Source organism: Staurois parvus, unplaced genomic scaffold (assembly GCF_062004578.1).
Source record: "Staurois parvus isolate SC_StPar_1 unplaced genomic scaffold, SC_StPar_1.0 ptg000094l, whole genome shotgun sequence".
Taxonomy (NCBI): domain Eukaryota; kingdom Metazoa; phylum Chordata; class Amphibia; order Anura; family Ranidae; genus Staurois; species Staurois parvus.
Genome location: NW_028317890.1, coordinates 1176292 through 1197100, shown reverse-complemented (window position 1 = coordinate 1197100; position 20809 = coordinate 1176292). Strand labels below are relative to the sequence as shown.

Below are 20809 nucleotides of genomic sequence, written 5' to 3'. Positions count from 1 at the left end.
GGACTAGGGTCGTTGGTTCAAATCCCAGCCATGGCACCTCCTGCCTGGATTTTGTTCTCCTTGTGCCTGCGTGGTTTTCCTCCGGGTACTCTGGTTTCCTTCCACACTCCAAAGACATGCTGGTAGGTGTATTGGCTCCAGTCTAAATTGTCCCTAGTATGTGTATGTGTGAATGTGAGTTAGGGACCTTAGATTGTACGCCCCTTGAGGGTTAGGGACTGATGTGAATGTATAATATATATGTAAAGCGCTGTGTAAATTGATGGCGCTATACAAGTACCTGAAATAAACTAAATAATTTATGCACGGTCCACATGGTATTTTATTAATCAAATACCACTGAAAGAAAGCTCTATTTGTGGGAAGATAAGGCTGTAAATTTTACTTGGGTGCAGCATTGCATGACTGCGCAATTGTCAAAAGTAACGCAGCACCGTAATGCAAAAAAATGGCCTGGTCAGGAAGAGGGGTAAATCCTTTGGAGGGCAAGTGGTTAAAGAAGATCTCCATTTATAGTCTAATACAAGATTTAACATAAATGAGACATTTTTCATTTCTAGTTCAAAATTTTTTAAAATGTTACATCCTATAAAATACCACACTACAGAAAAATACATGTTTTTATTTCCTTTAAGATATGGGACTTGCGAGTGCAAAAGTGATTATTTGATTTATTTTCTTAGATAAGTCATGCTCAATTACAACCCAGAAAGCAGTTTAGTATTCTTACCTCTAGTTCAACTCTGACCCTTAAACTTTTTTGTGTGTAGAAGAGCACAAATCTGGCCAACTGATAGTAATTGTTTCACACATCATAACTCTCCTGAAGAGAGGTTCACTTTGCCTAAATAAAACTTTCAAAATGAATTGGAATTAATTTAGAGCCACAGGGATTTTAAACCTAATCTGATTAGTATTTGAAAAAAAAATTAAAACCTTTTTCACATGTGGTTTTTAGCGGTTTCAGGACTGGAAGAATGTTCTATTAAAGTTTAAAACATGAAGGTAAGGTTGGAATTCTGTCAATTACAAACCTGAAAGATTGAAGAAATTTTAGCCTACTTTGTCCATCTTCCCATTGGCCGGGCTAGGGCACATGGGATGTCTCAGCTATACGGAAACTGTATGCTTTTTCCAGTATTTTATGCTCACCTGTAATTGTGAACACAAGCTTCCTATCACTGCACTGTATGCTGCATAGAATCACTTTATGGCTCTTGGCGCTGAATCAATCAGTTCTCATTTTTGTTTTTTCACAAGGGTTTCCTCAAATGGTAATGGACTTTGTGGGTCGAAGGTATCCATGGGAGTTATTTACTATAACTGGAGAGTGCAAAATCTGGTGCAGAGAAACCAATCAGCATTCAGGTTTTATTGTCAAAGCCTAACTGAACAAGCTGAAGTTAGAAACTGATTGGCTACCATGCACAGCTGCACCAGATTCTGAGTGCACCAGTTTTGGTAAATCTACCCCCATGGGTTTTCCACCAACATAATCCTATTCAGATGTAGGGAACAAATAACTCATCATACATTACTTTTTACTATTACTACAAGGTACATATTTCTTACGTTCCTTACACAGTTACTGTATACAATTCTTTGTATGTTGGCCTTGGATACATGTGGTTAATGGTAGACAAACCATATATACCAGCATTTTGATGCTATCGAAGTAAGATTTTGTTAGCACATTCAGTTATGTCTGAGATTCCCCCCCTTTACTAATACCCTTGCAGTTTGTAAATAGTTTCCAGTGGAGGGCATGGTAATGCTTCTCAATACAAAGATTTTAGACATCCATCTTAAAGAAGAAGGGAAGGCTATCTACAAACTAAGCTGCACTGCTTTTAGTAATGCTGCAGACTGCATATAATAAATAGTGGTGTAAATAACTTTTATCTTTTTCCTAGCAGTCACGTAAATCACATAGCTCCAGGTCCTGGGAAGCTACTGCTGTTTGTGGGAGAGGAATTCAACAAAGCTAAGAACATTGGCGAAGGGGTGATGATACTGTTCTAGGACTTCCTTGTCAGCTCTCACCAAACTGATCAGGACCCATAGCTGTACAATCATGTGGCTTCTAGGAAAAAGATTAAAAAAGGTAAATACAAGGTATTTACAATTCTATTTATTAAAAAGGGTCTGCAAGCATAGGCAGTGGGCAGACATTTAAAGCTTAGTTAGTAGATAGCCTCTTTCATATTTAGGGCAACAGGTTGGGTAAAGCCCTTTCCGTTCCTTCATGATTGTGCCTCAGTGCGCAAACCAGCTGCATAAATATATAGTTTGATGAGATTGCTGTAGAGGAACTTGAATAACCTCATCCCTATTGTACACAGATGAACTGAAATGCCGACTGAGCCACGTTTTCACAGCCAACACTGAGCCTCAAGCATAGGGACAGTGATTGACTTAAAAAATGCTGGGTGTAAAAATCTGGGCTCAACAAAGGGGGGCCTGCCCCCAAAACATGATGCCATGGTAACCTATCAGCTGTTCTTAGAGTGTAAAGAAGTTTGTGTCAGCAGTGAGCACTTTCATATCTGTAAGGAGTCGTTGCAGCCTTCCCCTACAGCAGGGGTGTCAAACTGGTGGCCCTCCAGCTGTGGCAAAACTACAAGTCCCATCATGCCTCTACTGTTGGGTCTTGTAGTTTGGCAACAGCTGGAGGGCCGTCAGTTTGACACCCGTTCCCCACAGTATGTAACAGCTATACAAACAAAATGTGGCAATTAGAATTGCTATTGTGAAAAGATAAAGAGCAGAAAAGTTACTGCCAAAAATACATTTATCATGGAACATCATTACTGTGCAAATAGGAAAGTATATTTTATAGTCTAACTCACAACTTTTACCTACAGTGCCAAGCAAAAGTCTTAAAAACCCATAAACAAAAAGGGCTTATTTAAGCTGGGGTTTTAAAATGTAGTGACTATGTAGTTTGGCCTTTATATTATTATGCATGGTACCATATACGGCAAAGTGCTAAAGACCACTACTACACATAGACAATGTGCATAACGTGAGCTTGGAAGCAGGGACCACCGATACTGCCTAGGAATATTCAGCGCCAAAGCCAAGTTGCAAACCAATGAGGAAAAGGACCCAGTGGGTTCTGCGACCAACCAGAAGAGAATTCACCAAAGGAAGTATAAAAAAAAAACAAAAAAAAAAAAAACACAACTTCCAGCAGGGAAGGGGGTTGTCTTTAAATGTGCTGTTGGGTGTATATAAAAATATGATATAAAAAGGATGATATGCAAGCAAACTGAAGTATACCATGTGTGATAACAAGCCCAATCACTAACGGTCTAAAACGAACACATACAACACAGAAGTTGAAAGATGCAGGTATTGAATTTAGAAAATCTAACATAAGTCCAGCTCCAGCCAAAGCAAACCTTTTTTTAGGGCCACATATGAACTGTGGGCGGCCAGATGGACAGCACTGATGTAGCTGATCTACAGGAAGGCAAAAAGAAACTTAATAAAGCAGTGGATAAGCAGTCTAATTTTTCTGATCTTTCCTAATCTCCAAGGCAGTCTGACAAATTGCAAGAGTGAAAACCCCTTTGAACACATACACTGTGCATTCTGAATGCCAGTCAAGTGGGGGAGGGGAGAATTGTGGCCTGTCCCAGAGGTGCAACAAGCAAATACCAAGGCTCATTAAAGTGTAAATTTTGACCATATTCCATTGTTGGAAGTGGCCAAGGTCCTAACCTCAGAAACTGGTTAAAATTGTCACATAAGATTGCCCTAGGATTTGGGTATTCAAAAGCACTCCAAAACCGAGTTTCTTGTCTTCCCCCCCAGCCCGGACACCACCCCCCATTGACTTCTCCGTCACATCCAACAACGCCACCATCAAACCCGCCCTGCAGGCCAGAGTACTTGGTGTCATTCTGGAGTCCAACCTATCCTTCCAGCCCCAAGTCCAATCTTTAACAAACTCGTGCAGACTCCACCTCCGCAACATCGCCAAAATCCGCACGTTCCTAACCCCAGAAACCACTAAACAGCTTATCCACTCCCTCATCATATCACGACTCGACTACTGCAACTCCCTCCTCACTGGCCTGCCTCGCCGCTGGCTATCCCTGCTTCAGTCAATCCTGAATACGGCTGCCAGACTCATTCACCTTTCCAACCACTCCATTTCCGCCACCCCCCTCTGCCAATCCCTCCACTGGCTTCCGATTGCGCAACGAATCAAATTCAAAATCCGAACACTGACGTACAAAGCTGTCCACCATACTGTCTCTTGCCTAGTATCTGCGGGAAGCTTTACTGTAGAATCTGCCTTTTTTGCAATCATTTTAGGTCTGGAACGATTAATGTTAATTTCCTTTTGATTAGTATTATGTGTGTATCCAAACGTTATCCAACCTTTATAGTGGTTTTATAATGGGATCAATGACTTTAATGTGAGATGTAATTTAAGTTGCTAGTACAAATATATTGATATTGGAGTTAGGCTGGCCATGAATAGAAAATTTCCGCCCTGATGTAATGATCCATTGTCTAGCTCAGATGTCAGAAGTTGGAAATTCTGCATATTACCTTGCCATTTTTTCCAGCTGTCAACCATGCAGTCTACTAAACAAACCACGAGTAGCAGCAGTAAGTTCCAGTGCTACAAATGTTTCAACACCTCAATGGTTCTATTTGTGCAGGCAACTGCCCATCATGAAGCAGTGGTAATATTACTTACATTAGATTACAATTTCCTGATCCAGGCTTTTTTGGGCAGATAATGCAAGGATCCAATGTCTATTGTGTAGAGCACAAAAAGGACCAAGCCCAAAAAATTCTTTAAATATATTAATAGTAAAAAGGTTTGGTCCGAGCATGTAGGCCCTTTACAAAATAATCTAGAGTGGGTGACTGGGGACAAAGAGAAGGCAAATTTATTTAATACCTTCTTCAGCTCTGTGTATACAAAGGAGCTTGTCCATTATGGGCAAGGTATTAACACAGCTCCAGATGATCCACATTGGCTCACAATTAATATGATCCAAAAATATTTAGACAGAATAAAGGTGAATAAAGCACCTGGACCGGATGGCATACACCTGCAGGTCCTTAAAGAATTGAGCTCTGTCATTTCAAAGCCATTGTTTCTAATTTTTAGGGACTCTTTAATGACTGGCATAGTACCACTGGATTGGCATAAGGCTAATGTGGTGCCTATATTTAAAAAGGGATCAAAATCTTTACCAAGTAATTACAGACCTGTTAGTTTAACTTCTATAGTTGGGAAGATATTGGAGAGTTTAATAAAAGACCACATAGGAGTTCTTGCTGGAAAAAAATATTTTAAGCAACAGACAGCATGGATTCATGAAAGACAGAAGTTGTCAAACAAATCTGATTTCTTTTTATGAGGGGGTGAGCAAAACCTTGGACAGAGGGGGGGCGGTGGACTAGGATTTTGCAAAAGCGTTTGACACAGTTCCCCAGACACGGCTAATTTGTAAGGTAAAGTCTACGGGCTTGGAAAAATCCATATGTAAATGGATAGAAAACTGGCTAAAAGATCGTATTCAGAGAGTAGTGGTTAATGATTCATACTCTGAATGGTCTAGGGTTGTCAGTGGTGTACCCCAAGTTTCAGTGTTGGGACCCTTACTTTTTAATATATTTATAAATGATATAGGGTCTGGGATTACAAATCCCATTTCAGTCTTTTGCAGATGACACCAAGCTGTGCAGTGGAATAACGTCCTTACAGGATGTCTTCAATTTACAAGCCGACCTCAATGCACGGTTTAATTGGGCAACTATGTGGCAGATGAGGTTTAATGTCGATAAATGTAAGGTTATGCACTTGGGGGTTAAGAATATGCATGCATCATACATACTAGGGGGGGTACAACTGGGGGAATCAATGGTGGAGAAGGATCTGGGGGTTCTGGTAGATCACAAACTTATGCAATGCCAAGCTGCGGTTTCTAAAGCGAGCAAAATCCTCTCTTGTATTAAAAGAGGTATAGACTCCAGAGAGAGAGATATAAGATTACCCCTGTACAAATCATTAGTAAGATCTCATCTGGATTATGCAGTTCAGTTTTGGGCACCAATTCACAAAAAGAAATTGGGGAACTTGAGAAAGTACAGAGAAGGGCAACTAAACTGATACGAGCCATGGGAGGAGCTCAGCTATGAGGAAAGATTAGAGGAACTGAATGTATTCTCTCTTGAGAAGAGGAGATTAAGAGGGGATATGATTAACATGTTTAAATACATCAGTGGTTCATACAGTGAACTCGGTGTAGAGCTATTCACCCTGAGGTCAACACAGAGGACAAGGGGGCACTCTTTACGTCTGGAGGAAAAGAAATTTAATCTCCAAACATGGAAAGGTTTCTTCACAGTGAGAGCTGTGAAAATGTGGAATATACTCCCTCAAAAGTTGGTTCTGGCCAGCTCAGTTGATTGCTTAAAAAAAGTCCTGGATTCTTTCTTAGATACACAGAATATAACTGGATACTAACATTTATAGTTAAAGTTGATCCAGGGAATATCTGATTGCCTCTCGGGGGATCAGGAAGGAATTTATTTCCCAGCAGGTGCAAATTGGATCATGCATTGCTGGGGGTTTTTTTTGCCTTCCTCTGGATCAACTGTGGGTATAGGATTATGAGGTTTTTTTTTTCTATGGTTGAACTGGATGGACTTTTGTCTTCTTTCAGCTAGACTAACTATGTAACTATGACCCAAAGGGGCATTAACAATGCGGTGAGACAGTTTCCCTTTCTCCTATCTGGTCCAGAAGACATTGTGAGACCTGTGGGTTCATACACATTGGTCTAAACACTATGGACAGCTTAACTAAAAAAAAAAAAAAAAAAAAAAGGTATCTGACAACTTTTAGCTGATCAACCTTGTTAATACCACACGTAGTCATATGTAACAACAACTAATGATTATAATATTATATACTATATTTTCAAAAGTATTGGGACACCTGCCTTTACACGCATATGAACTTTAATGGCATCTCAGTCTTAGTCTGTAGGATTCAATATTGAGTTGGTCCACTCTTTGCAGCTATAACAGCTTCAACTCTTCTGGGAAGGCTGTCCACAAGGTTTAGGGGTGGGTCTATGGGAATGATTGACTATTCTTCCAGAAGCACATTTGTGAGGTGAGGCACTATTGTTGGATGAGAAGGCCTGGCTTGCAGTCTCTGCTCCAGTTCATCCCAAAGGTGTTCTATTGGGTTGAGGTCAGGACTCTGTGCAGGCCAGTCAAGTTCCCCCACCCCATACTCGCTCATCCATGTCTTTATGGACCTTGCTTTGTGCACTGGTGCACAGTCATGTTGGAACAGGAAGGGGCCATCGCCAAAGCTAGGAGCATTAAATTGTCCAAAATGTCTTGGTATGCTGATGCCTTAAGAGTTCTTTTCCCTGGAGCTAAGGGGCCAAGTCCAACCCCTGAAAAACAGCCCCACACCATAATCCCCCTCCACCAAACTTTACACTTGGCACAATGCAGTCAAGCAAGTACCATTCTCCTGGCAACTGCCAAACCCAGACATGTCCATCGGATTGCCAGAGAAGTGTGATTTGTCACTCCAGTGAACACGTCACCACTGCTCTAGAGTCCAGTGGCGGTGTGCTTTACACTACTGCATCCGACGCTTTGCATTGCACTTGGTAATGAAAGGCTTGGATGAAGCTGCTCAGCCATGGAAACCCATTCCATGAAGCTCTCTACTCACTGCTGTTGTGCTAATCTGAAAGCCAAAAAAGGTTTGGAGGTCTTTAGCCATTGACTCTGCAGACAGTTGGTGACTTCTGCGCACTGTGCACTTCAGCATGTGCTGACTGAGCTCTGTCATTTTACGTGGCCTACCACTTCATGGCTGAGTTGCTGTTGTTCCCAGTTCCTTCCACTTTGTTATACCACTGACAGTTGAGCGTGGAATATTTAGTAGCAAGGAAATTTCACGGACAGACTTATTGCACAGGTGGCAACCTATCACAGCACCACACTTGAATTCACTGAGCTCCTGAGAGCGACCCATTCTTTCAAAAATGTTTGTAGTAGCAGTCTGCATGCCGAGGTGCTTGATTTTATACACCTGTGGCCATGGAGGTAATTGGAACACCTGAATCCAATGATTTGGTTGGAGGGGTGTCCAAATACTTTTGGAAATATAGTCGGTGTAGAGATTTTATATATATATATATATATATATATATATATATATATATATATATATATATTTATTATATATCATTCAAGTCAAACTGGGACTTTTGAGTTCGTATGATAAAAGAACAAGTTTAACATTTTCAAAGGCAGTGGGAACTACATTTATTTTTCATCATGCTCCCTGCTACATTTATACACTTATCCTAGTGTTTAACCACTTGCCCTCCTAAGGATTTACCGCCGCCCCCCCCCTGACCAGGCCATTTTTTGCGCTACGGCGCTGCGTTACTTTAACTGACAATTGCGCAGTCATGCAATGCTGCAGCCAAATGAAATTTCCGTCCTTTTTACCCCACAAATTGAGCTTTCTTTCAGTGGTATTTGATCGTCTGCGTGTTTTTTTTTTTGCACTATTATAAAAAAAAAAACAAAGACCAACAATTTTGAGAAAAAAATATTTTTGACTTTTTGCTATTAAACATGTCCAGTAAAAATTTTTTTAAAAAATCAAATTTCATCATAAATTTAGGTCAAAATGTATTCTGCTATGTCTTTGCTAGAAAAAAATCCCAATATAGTGTAAATTAATTGGTTTACGTGAAAGTTATAGCTTTTACAAATGGCGGTATATTTACTGGAATTGTTTTTTTTTTACTAGTAATGGCCATAATCAGCGACCTACAGCGGGACTGCGGTGGGCATTCTGACACTGGGAGCAACAGACTTGGTGTCACTGACATCCCCAGTGACACCAATACAGTGATCAGTGCTAAAAAAAAAAAAAAAAAAAAAAAAAAAAAAAAGGAACTGGCACTGTACTAATGGCACTGGGCAGAAAGGGGCTACATGAGGAGTGATCAAAGGGTTAACTGTGTGCTGGGAGTGCACAGCCATCCAGAGCATTGTGCCCGAGCTGACAGGGAGGAGGACTATTAGTAAACAAAGAAGCCTTCCTACCTGTCGGAGATCCTCGGTAATCACCGAGTGCCGGCAGGTAATCACCGGCCGGGACCCGGTGAATGACACCTGCGGCCACGAATGACGGCACGGGTAGGGAGCACGTGCCCCCTACCCGGAAATGCAAAATCACGTGATTTTGTGCACCCCTTCCGTCCTGTAGCAGTATTTCTACTATAAGGCGGTGGGGAAGTGGTAAACTAATGCCTGGAAAGCTTCAGCATAGATTTGTCAGTATGCCTGAACCATCCTAGGACAGCCTGCTTCACTTTGTCATCATTGTGTTCACTGTTCCCACAGAAAGATTCAGTCTCTTGTACAATTTCACGACAGGTTATACATCAATTATTATTATTATTATTATACAGTATTTATAAAGCGCCAATAGTTCACTCAGCGCTGTACATTACAAATCAATTATCCAGGATTAGGAGTACCACGTGATGAATGTTCACAGGAATGACTGCTGTGGGCTGTGAACCACTACAGTATGGCTGGGATCATCACTGACAGACGTACAGCCACCTTTGAAACATTTACACCATTCAAATGTCTTACTGCAACTGGGCGTCTCATCACTGTGCTAGAAGTCTTCTGTAGATATCTGCGGGTTTTCCGCCTTCGTTCCCAAGAAACTTCATCACCACACGCTCCTCCATGCATGCACTAACATTGTTGTCTGCCATCTTGACTAACGGTCTCTGGATTGGCACGAGACATGTGCGCCACCTATCAGTAATAGGACACATTGGCCACTTACTACTGCGCGTTGTACCGCCACGCTAGCATCCCTTTTTATATCTGTAAAATTAAAAGTTCTGGTTTGACTTGAACGCCCCTCATATATACTGAATTTACATGTACACTTTTACACACACACTTTTTCAGATATATTTTGCAAGCTTCAAGAATCGTAATTTAATTTTTTTTTTTTTTTTTTTTTAACATGTTTACAAGCTGTGAACGTGCCTGTATGCAAGCAGAGCAGGGAATCATTATCCTGTGCTGCAGGCTCCTCTAGGATACAATGGGATTTTAAAGGCTGTAAATTCATTTTGTCAATGCCAGAGGCCAAAAGTCAAGCACTCCCCGCTGACAGGCCCTGGTGTAAATATATCATAGTCTTTGAAAAATAGCGTCCCTAGGATAGAGGACCAGATCTGGCAGGATCCAGCAAGATTTAACAGAGGACCTGCACAATGTGTACTACTAACAGCTTTATCTATTGACACATGAAGAAATTATCATCCTTTCTTTAGATGAACAGCTTTTGAGCATTTATGAATACAAGTCTTTGTCAAATATGTGCACTTAATTAAAAAAGTAAAGTTTTCTTTACCTATTACTTCTGCCTTACTGAACAGAACTCTCCTCAAAGAAATGTAATTATTTCATCAAAGTTCTTTATTCGTTATCTCTTTTTTTCTGCAGCGAAAGTGGTTTGTTCTAACACAGCCAGTGGAAAAAAAATACGGAAATATTTAATAGCCTACTCCTTACAATTTAAAGGCCAAGTCTGCTTTTATTGCACGTTACATGTTTCACCCATATTTAGGGCATAACATGGTGCCACGCAGACCCACCCTCAAACTGAGGTCCCATTGACAGATTGCTGGAGTTCTTCTCACAGGTACTGTGATTACCACACTTGTAGTCCATTGGCACTTATGCAGGCCATACATGGGTCGAATTCCAAAAAATTTCTTTAAAAAAAAAATAAATTGCAATTTTCGTGTCACCATTGATTTCGAAATTTGTCCAACCAAGCCTTTAATTTCACCTCATGTTGCTACAAAAAAGAATTTTTGTGACCACAAACAGCTCATGTTCAATTCTTTTTCAATTACATTTTTCGCACGATTCTTCCATCATTGATTAGAAATTCGTTAATTTTTCAAAAAATTTCCAACATACCCGATCACTCAAATTCGATGGTTACTCGAAAATCAGCCCACTAATGGTGCGAAATTCAAACTAAAATTCTTAGAAAAGATTTTCAAAATAAAATTCTTTTGGACCTCGACCCGGGGTTCACGCCTAACCATTTTCCGCAGCATTTTGCAGAAAACGCACCACATCCATTTAACATGATTTCCTAAGGGACAGGTTTCACCCACTGTGGTTTTTAGAAAGGGTCATGGACTTTTTTTAATGCAAAAGTTGCGTTTTTGGTGCTATAGACTTCAATGGAAACGCTGCAGAAAAGCATGTAGTGCGTTTTTTATGAGTTTTTCATTTTAAATCTGCATAGCAACAAGAAAAAAAAATTAAAAAGAGCAAAATGCATCAAAAACGTGGCAAAAACGCAACACAAAACGTACTGCAGAAACGTATCAAATGCAAACTGGATATGTATGAACCTAGCCTTAAGCTAGCCATAGATGGCTCAAATCTCAGCTGGTTCAGCAGGGACTGGCAAAGATTCGAACCATCTATGGGCAGGCTGATTGCACCCAATTCGATTGTTGTATGACTTGGGTACAACCAGCCTGCCAGATTTTTCAAGCGATTATTGCCAGCAGCTATAGCCGCTAACAATAATCACTGTGTCTTCCCAGCAGGCACAGCTCCCCTCTACGCCCCCCAGCCAAGAGAACACAATAGCTCGGCGTGAGGGATTCCTCCATCAGCATTGACTGTGTTGATGGGAGAATCTAGCGATTTTCTTTCCTGCAACCAATGGTTGCAGAAAGGAAATTGCATCATCTATGGCAGGCTTTACTCCAGTTCTCCAACTATAAATCTATACCTCAGTATGAAAAATAGCTGGAGAAGGCACCTGCGGGAACATACTTTTTTGCAAAGTTTGGTGCATTATTTTTTTTCTATTATAAAAGGTGAACTTAGCCTTTACGTTGCCCATAGACAGGATGTTCTTCTGTCTGATCTGACAACAACTCAGCAGACTTCATTTATATTTATTTTCATGGGGAGAAAGGGTTATTTTAAAGGCATTTTCCAGAAAAAAAACAGTTCCAAATTATAGCATACAGAGATACAGATCTATAAAGAGATCAAATGGCATTAATCCTTAATTGGGTGTGGTGAAGATGCTGTCAGTGTAAATAACTGCGCACAAAAGGTTAGTGGAGTCATTGTGATATCTGTTTAAATGGTCTACATTAGTAAAACACAATTTACCAACTCATGGTCCACTACAAGTGAGATTCCCCATTTGTATTTATTCAAAGAATCCTTCTATTGTACTTCTATTTAAAGCAACAGGCAGAACCACTGTAAAATGAGGCAACCTATGAATCCCCAGCCCCTTTGCAGCTTAAAATTCCATGCATGTCCTCCTGGCCAATAGACACCAGCTGGCAGAGTATTCTGAGACTTGTCAATAACAGCTGGACAGTCATGGGCTGCCTGACAAAAAAAACTACAAGGAGGAACATGTAGTACACAGGAAATAATATAGACATAAAAAATAGAAATGTATGCAATCTGTCACAGTAGGCTAGATATGAAAGAGCGTCCAAAATTAATTTAAAAACCTATTGATAGCAGTGGCAAAACATATTTGCAGTGGTGCACCGAAATTAAAATTCTTGACCGAAACTTCAAGATGCATTTGGCTGAATACGAAAATGGACAGTTTTTTTTATATATATATATTTGTATTAAATTCAACTTTTAATTAATATCCTAATTTTAAATGAACATTCATTTATTTTCAATACCTGCTTTCACACTGAGCAGTTTTGAAGCGCTTTTGCGTTAAAAAAAAGGCACAAGAAAAGCTCAAGAAAAGTGCATCTCTTTAAATTCAATGTATGTTTTCACACTGGTCAGTTGTGCTTCCCTTGTGGTGTTAAAAATCCTGCTTGCTGCATTTTCGGTGCATATTTGGCGAGTTAAAAAAAAAAAAAGCACCGAAAACACACCTCCCCATTGAGGCCTGGTTTACAGCAATGTGGTTTTTAGTGCTTTTTGCAGAAACGCACTGCAATCCATTTAGCATTATTTCCTATGGGACACATTCACATCTGAGCTTTTTTGAGCTGCTGTGCTTTTTGGAAAGAGCAAAGGGACTTTTGTAAATGCAAACTTTTGTGTTTTTGGTTAAAAATACTTCAATGGTGACGCTGTAGAAAACGCATGTAGTGTTTTTACTAGTATTTCACGTATTTGACACGTTTTGCATTTTTAATCTGCCTAGCAATTTGCCCCCCCCCCCCAAATACAAAAACCACAAAACGCATTAAAAAAACACGTCAAACATGCACGTCCAAAAATGAAAAATGGGCAAAACGCAAACTGCATTGGTGTGAACCAGACCTGAAATGCACTGAAAACGCCACAAAATGCACACATGTTGTGATTTTGATTTGTTTTTTTAGTCACATGACCTATGAAAAACACACCCTAAACCCGGTAAAATCGCAGCAAAATAGTGTGTAAAATCGCGCATTTTCGACTGCCGTTATTGGCACCTTTTTTCCTATTGGCAAAATGCCGATAACACTATTTTCGAATGATACATCGGTGCATCCCTACATATTTGGGCACATTTGCTAAAGGAGTTGAGAATCTTTACTCAAGTAACTATGTGAATATTCATTTTAAAATGATATTAAAGTCTTTTAGTAAATTGGCTACTAGCAGGACCTGCATGTTCTTCCCTTTTTGAAACATTTTCACTTCTGGGATTCTCAACATACTGCTCCCTGGTCTCTCTGCCTGACTCTAGACATGTGGGTGCCCCCTGTGCTTGCCGGGACTCTCGAGTCTCCACCGTGTGGTATTTAGAACTACCTTCTTACATTCAGTCTTCTCAGCGCCACACTTTCAGACAGTGCGACAGGGTCACAGAGTCGAAGCCACACCTCTCCTCCTCCACAGCAGTGATTGACAGCGGCTCCCAAGTCAGAGTGGCTGTCCCACTATAAGGAGCAGTGGCACATAAGACTGTAGTTCCAAACAGGAGCATGCACATAATGGATACTCCAGGAAGACTCCATAGGTACAGGGGGCACTCAAATAACTGAAGTCAGGCAGCGTGGCTGTTGGGGGGCAGTATGAGGAGGAATCTCAGAGGAGAAAAAATATAAAAACAGCAAGAAAAAGCACGTTCTGCTACTAGTAGTTAATTTAGCAGAAAAAAAAAAAAGACTTAAATCCCCTTCACGCACTAATTTAAAAAAAAAAAAAAAACCTGCCAAAATATACTGACCATGATGCTTGATCCTTACTTGACCCAAACACTAACCCTGATACTGACCTAAATCAAACCTTGATCTAGGTGTATGTTCTTGATTTTTTTTTTTTTTATATATACACACACACACAGTTGTTTACCGCTCTCTCTCACAAAGAGAGAAACACAGGGGTGGGCTTCACAGTGAATGATCACTATGCTAGCCAATCAGAGGTGATCAGGTGAGCCGGAACTGGGGGTTCTGGGTCACGCTGGTTAGTACGGGACCCGAGGCTCCCAGTGTGGGGTGTGCTCCCAGCATGAAGACAGATACGCATATATGCGGCCCTATGGAAAAAGCCCAGTCCAGTGGGACCACATATATGTGTACCGTCGGTGCCAAGGGGTTAATATCACTTTAGTTATTCAATGTGAAAAGCATCTGCACATGACTAGTTATTCAAAGTGAAAAGAAATTGACTTTATGTAACTAGATAATTGCTGTGAATAATCATACAAATGTTTGATTGAAGATTTTCAACTACATTAGTCAACCAGCCTCATTCTCTTAAAGCCTAAGTGTAGTCAATGAAAAAAATTAGCACAAGTGATGTGACTTTCTATTAACGTACTGTGTCCCTTATGCTTTTGGCTCCTGGTTTCCGTGAAATCCTGCTCCATCAATGCCCACCCACCCTTGTAATCTCCCGATGCATAAGGGGCGTCATCGTGGGGGATGTTTGGCTCTAGTGGCAGATGCATTTTCCTACTGAGTTCACGTCAGTCTGTATTTTATGTAAGGGACTGGTAGCTCACTTTTATTAACAGGCAATATAAAGCAATAGACCAACATAAGACTGTTTGCCAATGCAGGGATTCTTCGCCAGAAAAAATACAAATAATGACCATAACAAAAAATGCCAAGCTACCTGGCTAATGTTTGGGAGCATGACTGGCGTTTTTCCAGCTCACTTTGACTCGGTTTGTAGTATCTTGCTGTTCAGGCCTACTCCTGACTTCAATGGGGTTCCCCAGCCCCCCGGGTTTACTCAGACCTCCAGACCTTTTGCAAGAAGTGCCCCCACACAAGGAATGCAGTCTCTCAAAAGGCACCACCAGCTCTGTTGACGTGTCCGTCTCCACATGGCAGCAACTCCAACTCCACCATCGTTATAAGTGCACCTGGGCACACACCCTGCTGGTTGACCACAAAAAATGGACACCAATTTGAGATTTCTTCCCTCCCAAAGCACTTTGAAATCTCCAAACTACCTAGCCCCATCCAGAAATACCAAAATCTGGAGAAAGCTGCAAAAGCAGTTTTCTATGCTCAAAGTCAACACTCCGTAGTCCTGCACTCAATAAACGTACAATCCTGGTGTCCTTTCCCTTACCATTTCCACAGTGGCACAGCCTCACACTGTCACAGGGGTTAATAGAATTGAGGGAGCCATAACAGGCACTTATCACAAATGCACAACTATGCCCACCCTTTCTGCCCAACTACTCCAATCAAAGAAGATGGTACTAGAGCTTCTATGAATGAAACATAAGGACGGTGGAAGCGAATCTTTTAATTATCCACCATTCCTCCACTTATAAATGAAGTTTCATTCATTGAAGCTGTAGTCCCAGCTTCTATGAATGGAGAAGCTGGTCGGAAAGGGCAGCATAGTCGAGCACTATTGATGAGTGCAAATGACAGCTCCCACAAGTTTATCAACCCCTGCCAGACTGAGAGATTATGGCTGCAGGGGTGGAGGGGGGCATCCATGGAAGAGGGTTTCAAAGAAACCAGGAGCCAGCAGCACAAGGGACACAGCGCATTAGTAGCAAGTCATGTCCTTTGTGTTGATTTTTGTGTTTATTTTGACAACACTTAGTCTTCAATGGCAAATCCTCTAAATCTTGAGCCGTACTGCTCAAGGATAGATGTCTTCCTAAAGACACTAATCTAACCTGAAATTGTTCAGTATATGTAGGTCTATAGCCACTAGATGGGGCTTTTCTTAGTATCCAACCCCCTAGTAGAACCAACTTTCACTTGGTGTTGAAGACCATTTCCCTAAATGAATGCTGGGAGAAACACACATAAAAACCAATCCAAGTACAGAAACACAATACTCAAAGGGAAGAGGTCCCTCCTATGTGAGAAGAAAACCTTCTACAGCATGGAACACTTTTGAACAATAACGATCATGAGTCACACAATGTTAACTATAATTTCGGAATTGCTCCAGCAGTAATTAACATTTGACAAGTATTAGATTTCCTTGCCCAATGCCAGGGGATACACGTTTCGTGCTGCAATGTACTTTGAACATGAAACTTTTTCAATTTATTTTTGGATTCACTCTGTCCCTTATGTAAATATCATTCCCTAGTTCCTGGAAAATGAACAAAAACATTGTCCAAAATGTTTTGTTGGATACATTCCCAGAATATAAATAAAGAGATGGTCATCAAATGTTTATTTTAAGAATACATGTGGTAAACTGCCTTTCATAACTTAATGGGAAAGGCAACAAACAACTAAAAATGATATGTTTATTTCAAGTTATTTGCATTGTGGTAGTTGGGGTTGTCCATTTGGCAGTGTATGTGCCTAAAACAACTCTATTAGGTTTTCCTGCTGACTCTTGGGACTTTGGGATTAAATAAAACATCGGAACCCAGAAGTTTACATGCTTGGCTGGTACAAAGAAAAAGTGTTAACCTGGTCTACTATACAACATATTCTGATTGCCTTACATGTGTGCTTTCTATGAACTTCTTTGGAATCATCAGTTATTTTGCTCAGTAAAAAACAAATGCCAGGGATGTTTTATTTATAATATGATATAATGATATACTATAGAAATTTACTGCCAGTTGTGAACCCGACTACCACCCTCCTTATATTCCACCTGGTGTTCCACTGTGAAAATCTGAGAACTGCCCTGGGCAACATCCCATAGAACTTATATATACCTTCCAACTGTCCCAGATCCTGCAGGACTGTCCTGGGATCAACACAATCGTGGAGTTCTTCGGATCTGGGCCGTGTCCAGAAGCTCAATATTGAAACTCCCGGTTCAGCACTTGGCTCCACTTCTATACACAAACTGTCAGATGGAGTGACCTTTTGCTGGAGAGATTCTGCATAGTTCCAGCAGTGATACCACTGTACAGGCAGCAATGCAGGACACAGGGCAGCACAGAGAGGAGTATAACATGAGCTTTAAGCTGGGCGTAGATGGATCAAATCTCAGCCGGTTCAGCAAGGACCAGCCGAGATTCAATCCATCTATGGGCAAGCTGGTTGTACTGAAGTCGATCAATTGACTTCAGTACAACCAGCCTGTTGGGTTTTTTTCCTGCAAGTGCTGCTGGCGGCTATATCCACCAAAAGTGATCATTGTGCCGGCAGAATACAATAGCACTGTTGGAAGAATTCCCCCATCAACAGTCAGTGGTGAAAGGAAAGAAAATTGCAATCTATGGGCTGCTTAAGATCTCTTCCACTGCCTTCTGCTGACCACCAATGTCTTTATGGAGGAAAAGGCAAATCATTTACCATCAATGCCTGGGAGGGGTAAATCTTTCACTGACCACTAATCCCTGAGGGATCGAGGGGAGATATGAAACCTTCTACTAATCACTGGCCACCAACACCTGTGATGAGGGGTGGTGATGGGGTTGGGGGTCAAATCTTTCAAAAACACTAATCTCCAATTCTTGGAGTAGGGAATCTCTTACCACTGGGGGGTATTTTTAACTGACCACCAATGTCCGCGAAGAAAGTCAAAGTCTTAAGGCTTGTTCACACCATACCTGCATGAAAACTGATGGCAACTGATGCGCAGATTTCACTTGCACAGACATCAGTTTACATGCGCTCATCAATGAGTTTTATACATGTTGCAGATTCCTGCGCAGAAAAAAAATCTGTACATGATACTAGTGTTGTGGTGTGAACAGGGCATATAAAGAACATGATTTTGTTGTGCCCTTGCAGAACGCATGCAGAAAAACGGACATCTCTGCACCATGGTGCGAACAAGCCCTCACTTTCACTGACCTTGATGATTGGGCATTCTTCTACCCATTAACCATGAACAATATTTCCTTCTACTGACCACCAAGGTCTCTGCATATTTTTCTCCCACTGGCTGTTAATACTAGAACATTTTTTCTTTTTAATGACTAGCAGGTGGCACTACTCCTACTACTCCTGACCTTTGCACTCTGAATCTTGTGCTGTATGTTTTACTCCTAGCTCCTGCATTGTATAATCTATGTTACCTGCTAAACTGTATACACTATAATTTTATGGTATAGAATCCTTACCATTGCACTTTGTACATTGTGAGGTACTAGAAACAGAAAATATATTTGACATGGCTAAATTCTTGCATGCCTATTGTATCCATTTCTATGAACATGTTGTCTATAGATATGCCACGAACATAGACTCACTGGCCAGTTTAATGTGTACAGCTGTTCAATTTCTTGGTAACAAAAATTGCTAATCAGCCAATCACATTACAGCAACTCAATGCATTCAGGCATGTATACGTGGTGAAGATGACTTGATGAAGTTTAAACTGAGCATCAGAATGGGGAAGAAAGGGGATTTAAGTGACTTTGAATGTGGCATGGTTGTTGGTGCCAGACAGGCTGGTCTGAGTAGTTAAACTGCTGATCTAATGGGATTTTTACGCACAACCATCTCTACGGTTTACAGAGAATGGTCCAAAAAAGAGAAAATATCCAGTGAGCGGCAGTTGTGTGGACGAAAATGCCTTGTTAATGTCAGAGTAGAATGGGTAGACTGGTTGCTGCAACATTCAGATGGTAGAGTTAGAATTTGGCGTAAACATGAAAGAATGGATATATCCTGCCTTGTATCAACGGCTGGTTGGGGTGGTGTAATGGACTCACCGTCCACTTATTAGGTACACCTTGCTAGTGCCAAGAAAATATCTTTATTAGGTACACCTTGCTAGTGCCAAGAAAATATCTTGGCACTAGCAAGGTGTACCTAATAAAGTGGATGGTGATTGTACATGCTGAACTACAATTAAAAAAAAATCAATTACCAGAAAAGCCTGTTGAATGAGTTAGTTTTCTCAAAGTTTTGTTAGTGACAAACCAACACTTTAGGGTCTAGGATAACAACTGCCACTGTAGGGTTAATGCACATACGCTGGAGACTGGTCACTGTGAGCCTAAAGCAAATACTCAGGACAATGATCACTGGATGGTTAACAGCAAACTCTGGACAATAGCCACTTTGTGGTTAACCTCTTGCCGTCCGCCTGCTGTTTATAAATGGCAGGGCGGTGGCAGTCCAGGGGCGGGTTGCCGTTCCTAAACGGCACCCGCCTTTTCTAGCTGTGCGCGCTCCCTGGGAGTGCGCACCACCGCGATCCGGTGCCCGCTGTGTCCTCCGGACACAGTGAAACACCGATCGTCGGACGGGACCTCTGTACGAGGTCCCGATCATGTGATCACTGATTGGCCAATCAGTGATCACATGCAAAGTAGTAAGCAAGATGTCACTTGTGACATCATTGCTTACTACGTGTGAAATCTGTGAATGATCACAGAGGTCACATGGCACAAGGCTACTCACAACAGCCTTGTACCATGTGACAAGCTGTGACCAATCACAGCTCACTCAGTATTTCTCAATGACTGCAAGAATGCAGACAGAGAGAAAGAGAAATGATTGCTTTTACACCCTATATGGGTGTAAAAGCAATCAGTGTAAAAAAAAAAAAAAAAAAATCTTCATTACCCCCAAGTAGTACAGTGTCACCATGGTGACACTGTACTGCTAGGGTGACCGTATGTAAAAAAAAAAAAAATAAAAAATAAAAATAAAATAAAAATTTAAAAAAAAATGTTTAAAAATTATCATTTTTGGTTATAAACTAATTTGGATTTTTTTTTTTTACTAAAAAAAATAACGGAATAAATTTTGGACAAGATTTATGATGAAATATTATTTATTTGCAAAATTTTATTTAAAAAAACACTTTTTTTCAAAATTTTTGGACATTTTCATTTACATAGTAAAAAAAATAAAAAACCCAGCGGTGAATAAATACCACCAAAATAAAGCTTTATCTGTCTCAAAAAAATGGTAAAAAATTCATATGGGTACAGTGTTGCATGACCGCGCAATTGTCATTCAAAGTGTGATAGCGCTGAAAGCTGAAAATTGCCCTGGACAGGAAGGGGGTAAAAGTGTCCGGACAGGAAGTGGTTAAAGCCAGCCATAGGAGGTTTGAATCTCGGCCGGTTCAGCAGGAACCATGTACGGGCAGGCTAAATGTACCAAGTTGATAGATTGATCAACTTGGGTACAACTTGCCTGCCGGATCTTACATGGGATTATCGCTAGTGGCTGATACAGCTGGGGACAGCTTCCTCAGCCAGAATACATATGACTGTGCAGGAGGGATTCCTCTACCAACACTGTCTGTGTTGATGGGGGAATCAAGTGAATTTCTTTACTGCAACCCATGGTTTCAGCAAAGAAATTTGCACCGTGTA

General features: G+C 40.9%; 1 protein-coding gene across 10 annotated transcripts in view; it reads right to left on the bottom strand.

Moving 5' to 3' along the window:
* Positions 1-20809, bottom strand: part of LOC149468063 (uncharacterized) — a 128293-nt gene that overhangs the window by 88901 nt on the left and 18583 nt on the right. Inside the window, exon 1 of one of the 10 annotated variants that reach the window (XR_016311792.1) lies at positions 9685-9833. The exons of 8 other annotated variants lie outside the window; for them this stretch is intronic. Coding sequence is in view for 1 of the 2 variants with exons in the window: in XM_089670727.1 (XP_089526853.1) it covers positions 9685-9789 (105 nt within the window). In the remaining variant the exon portion in view is untranslated. Of the gene's footprint in view, positions 1-9684; positions 10391-20809 lie in introns of those variants that run through there. One more of the 10 variants, XM_089670727.1, reaches the window with a different exon arrangement.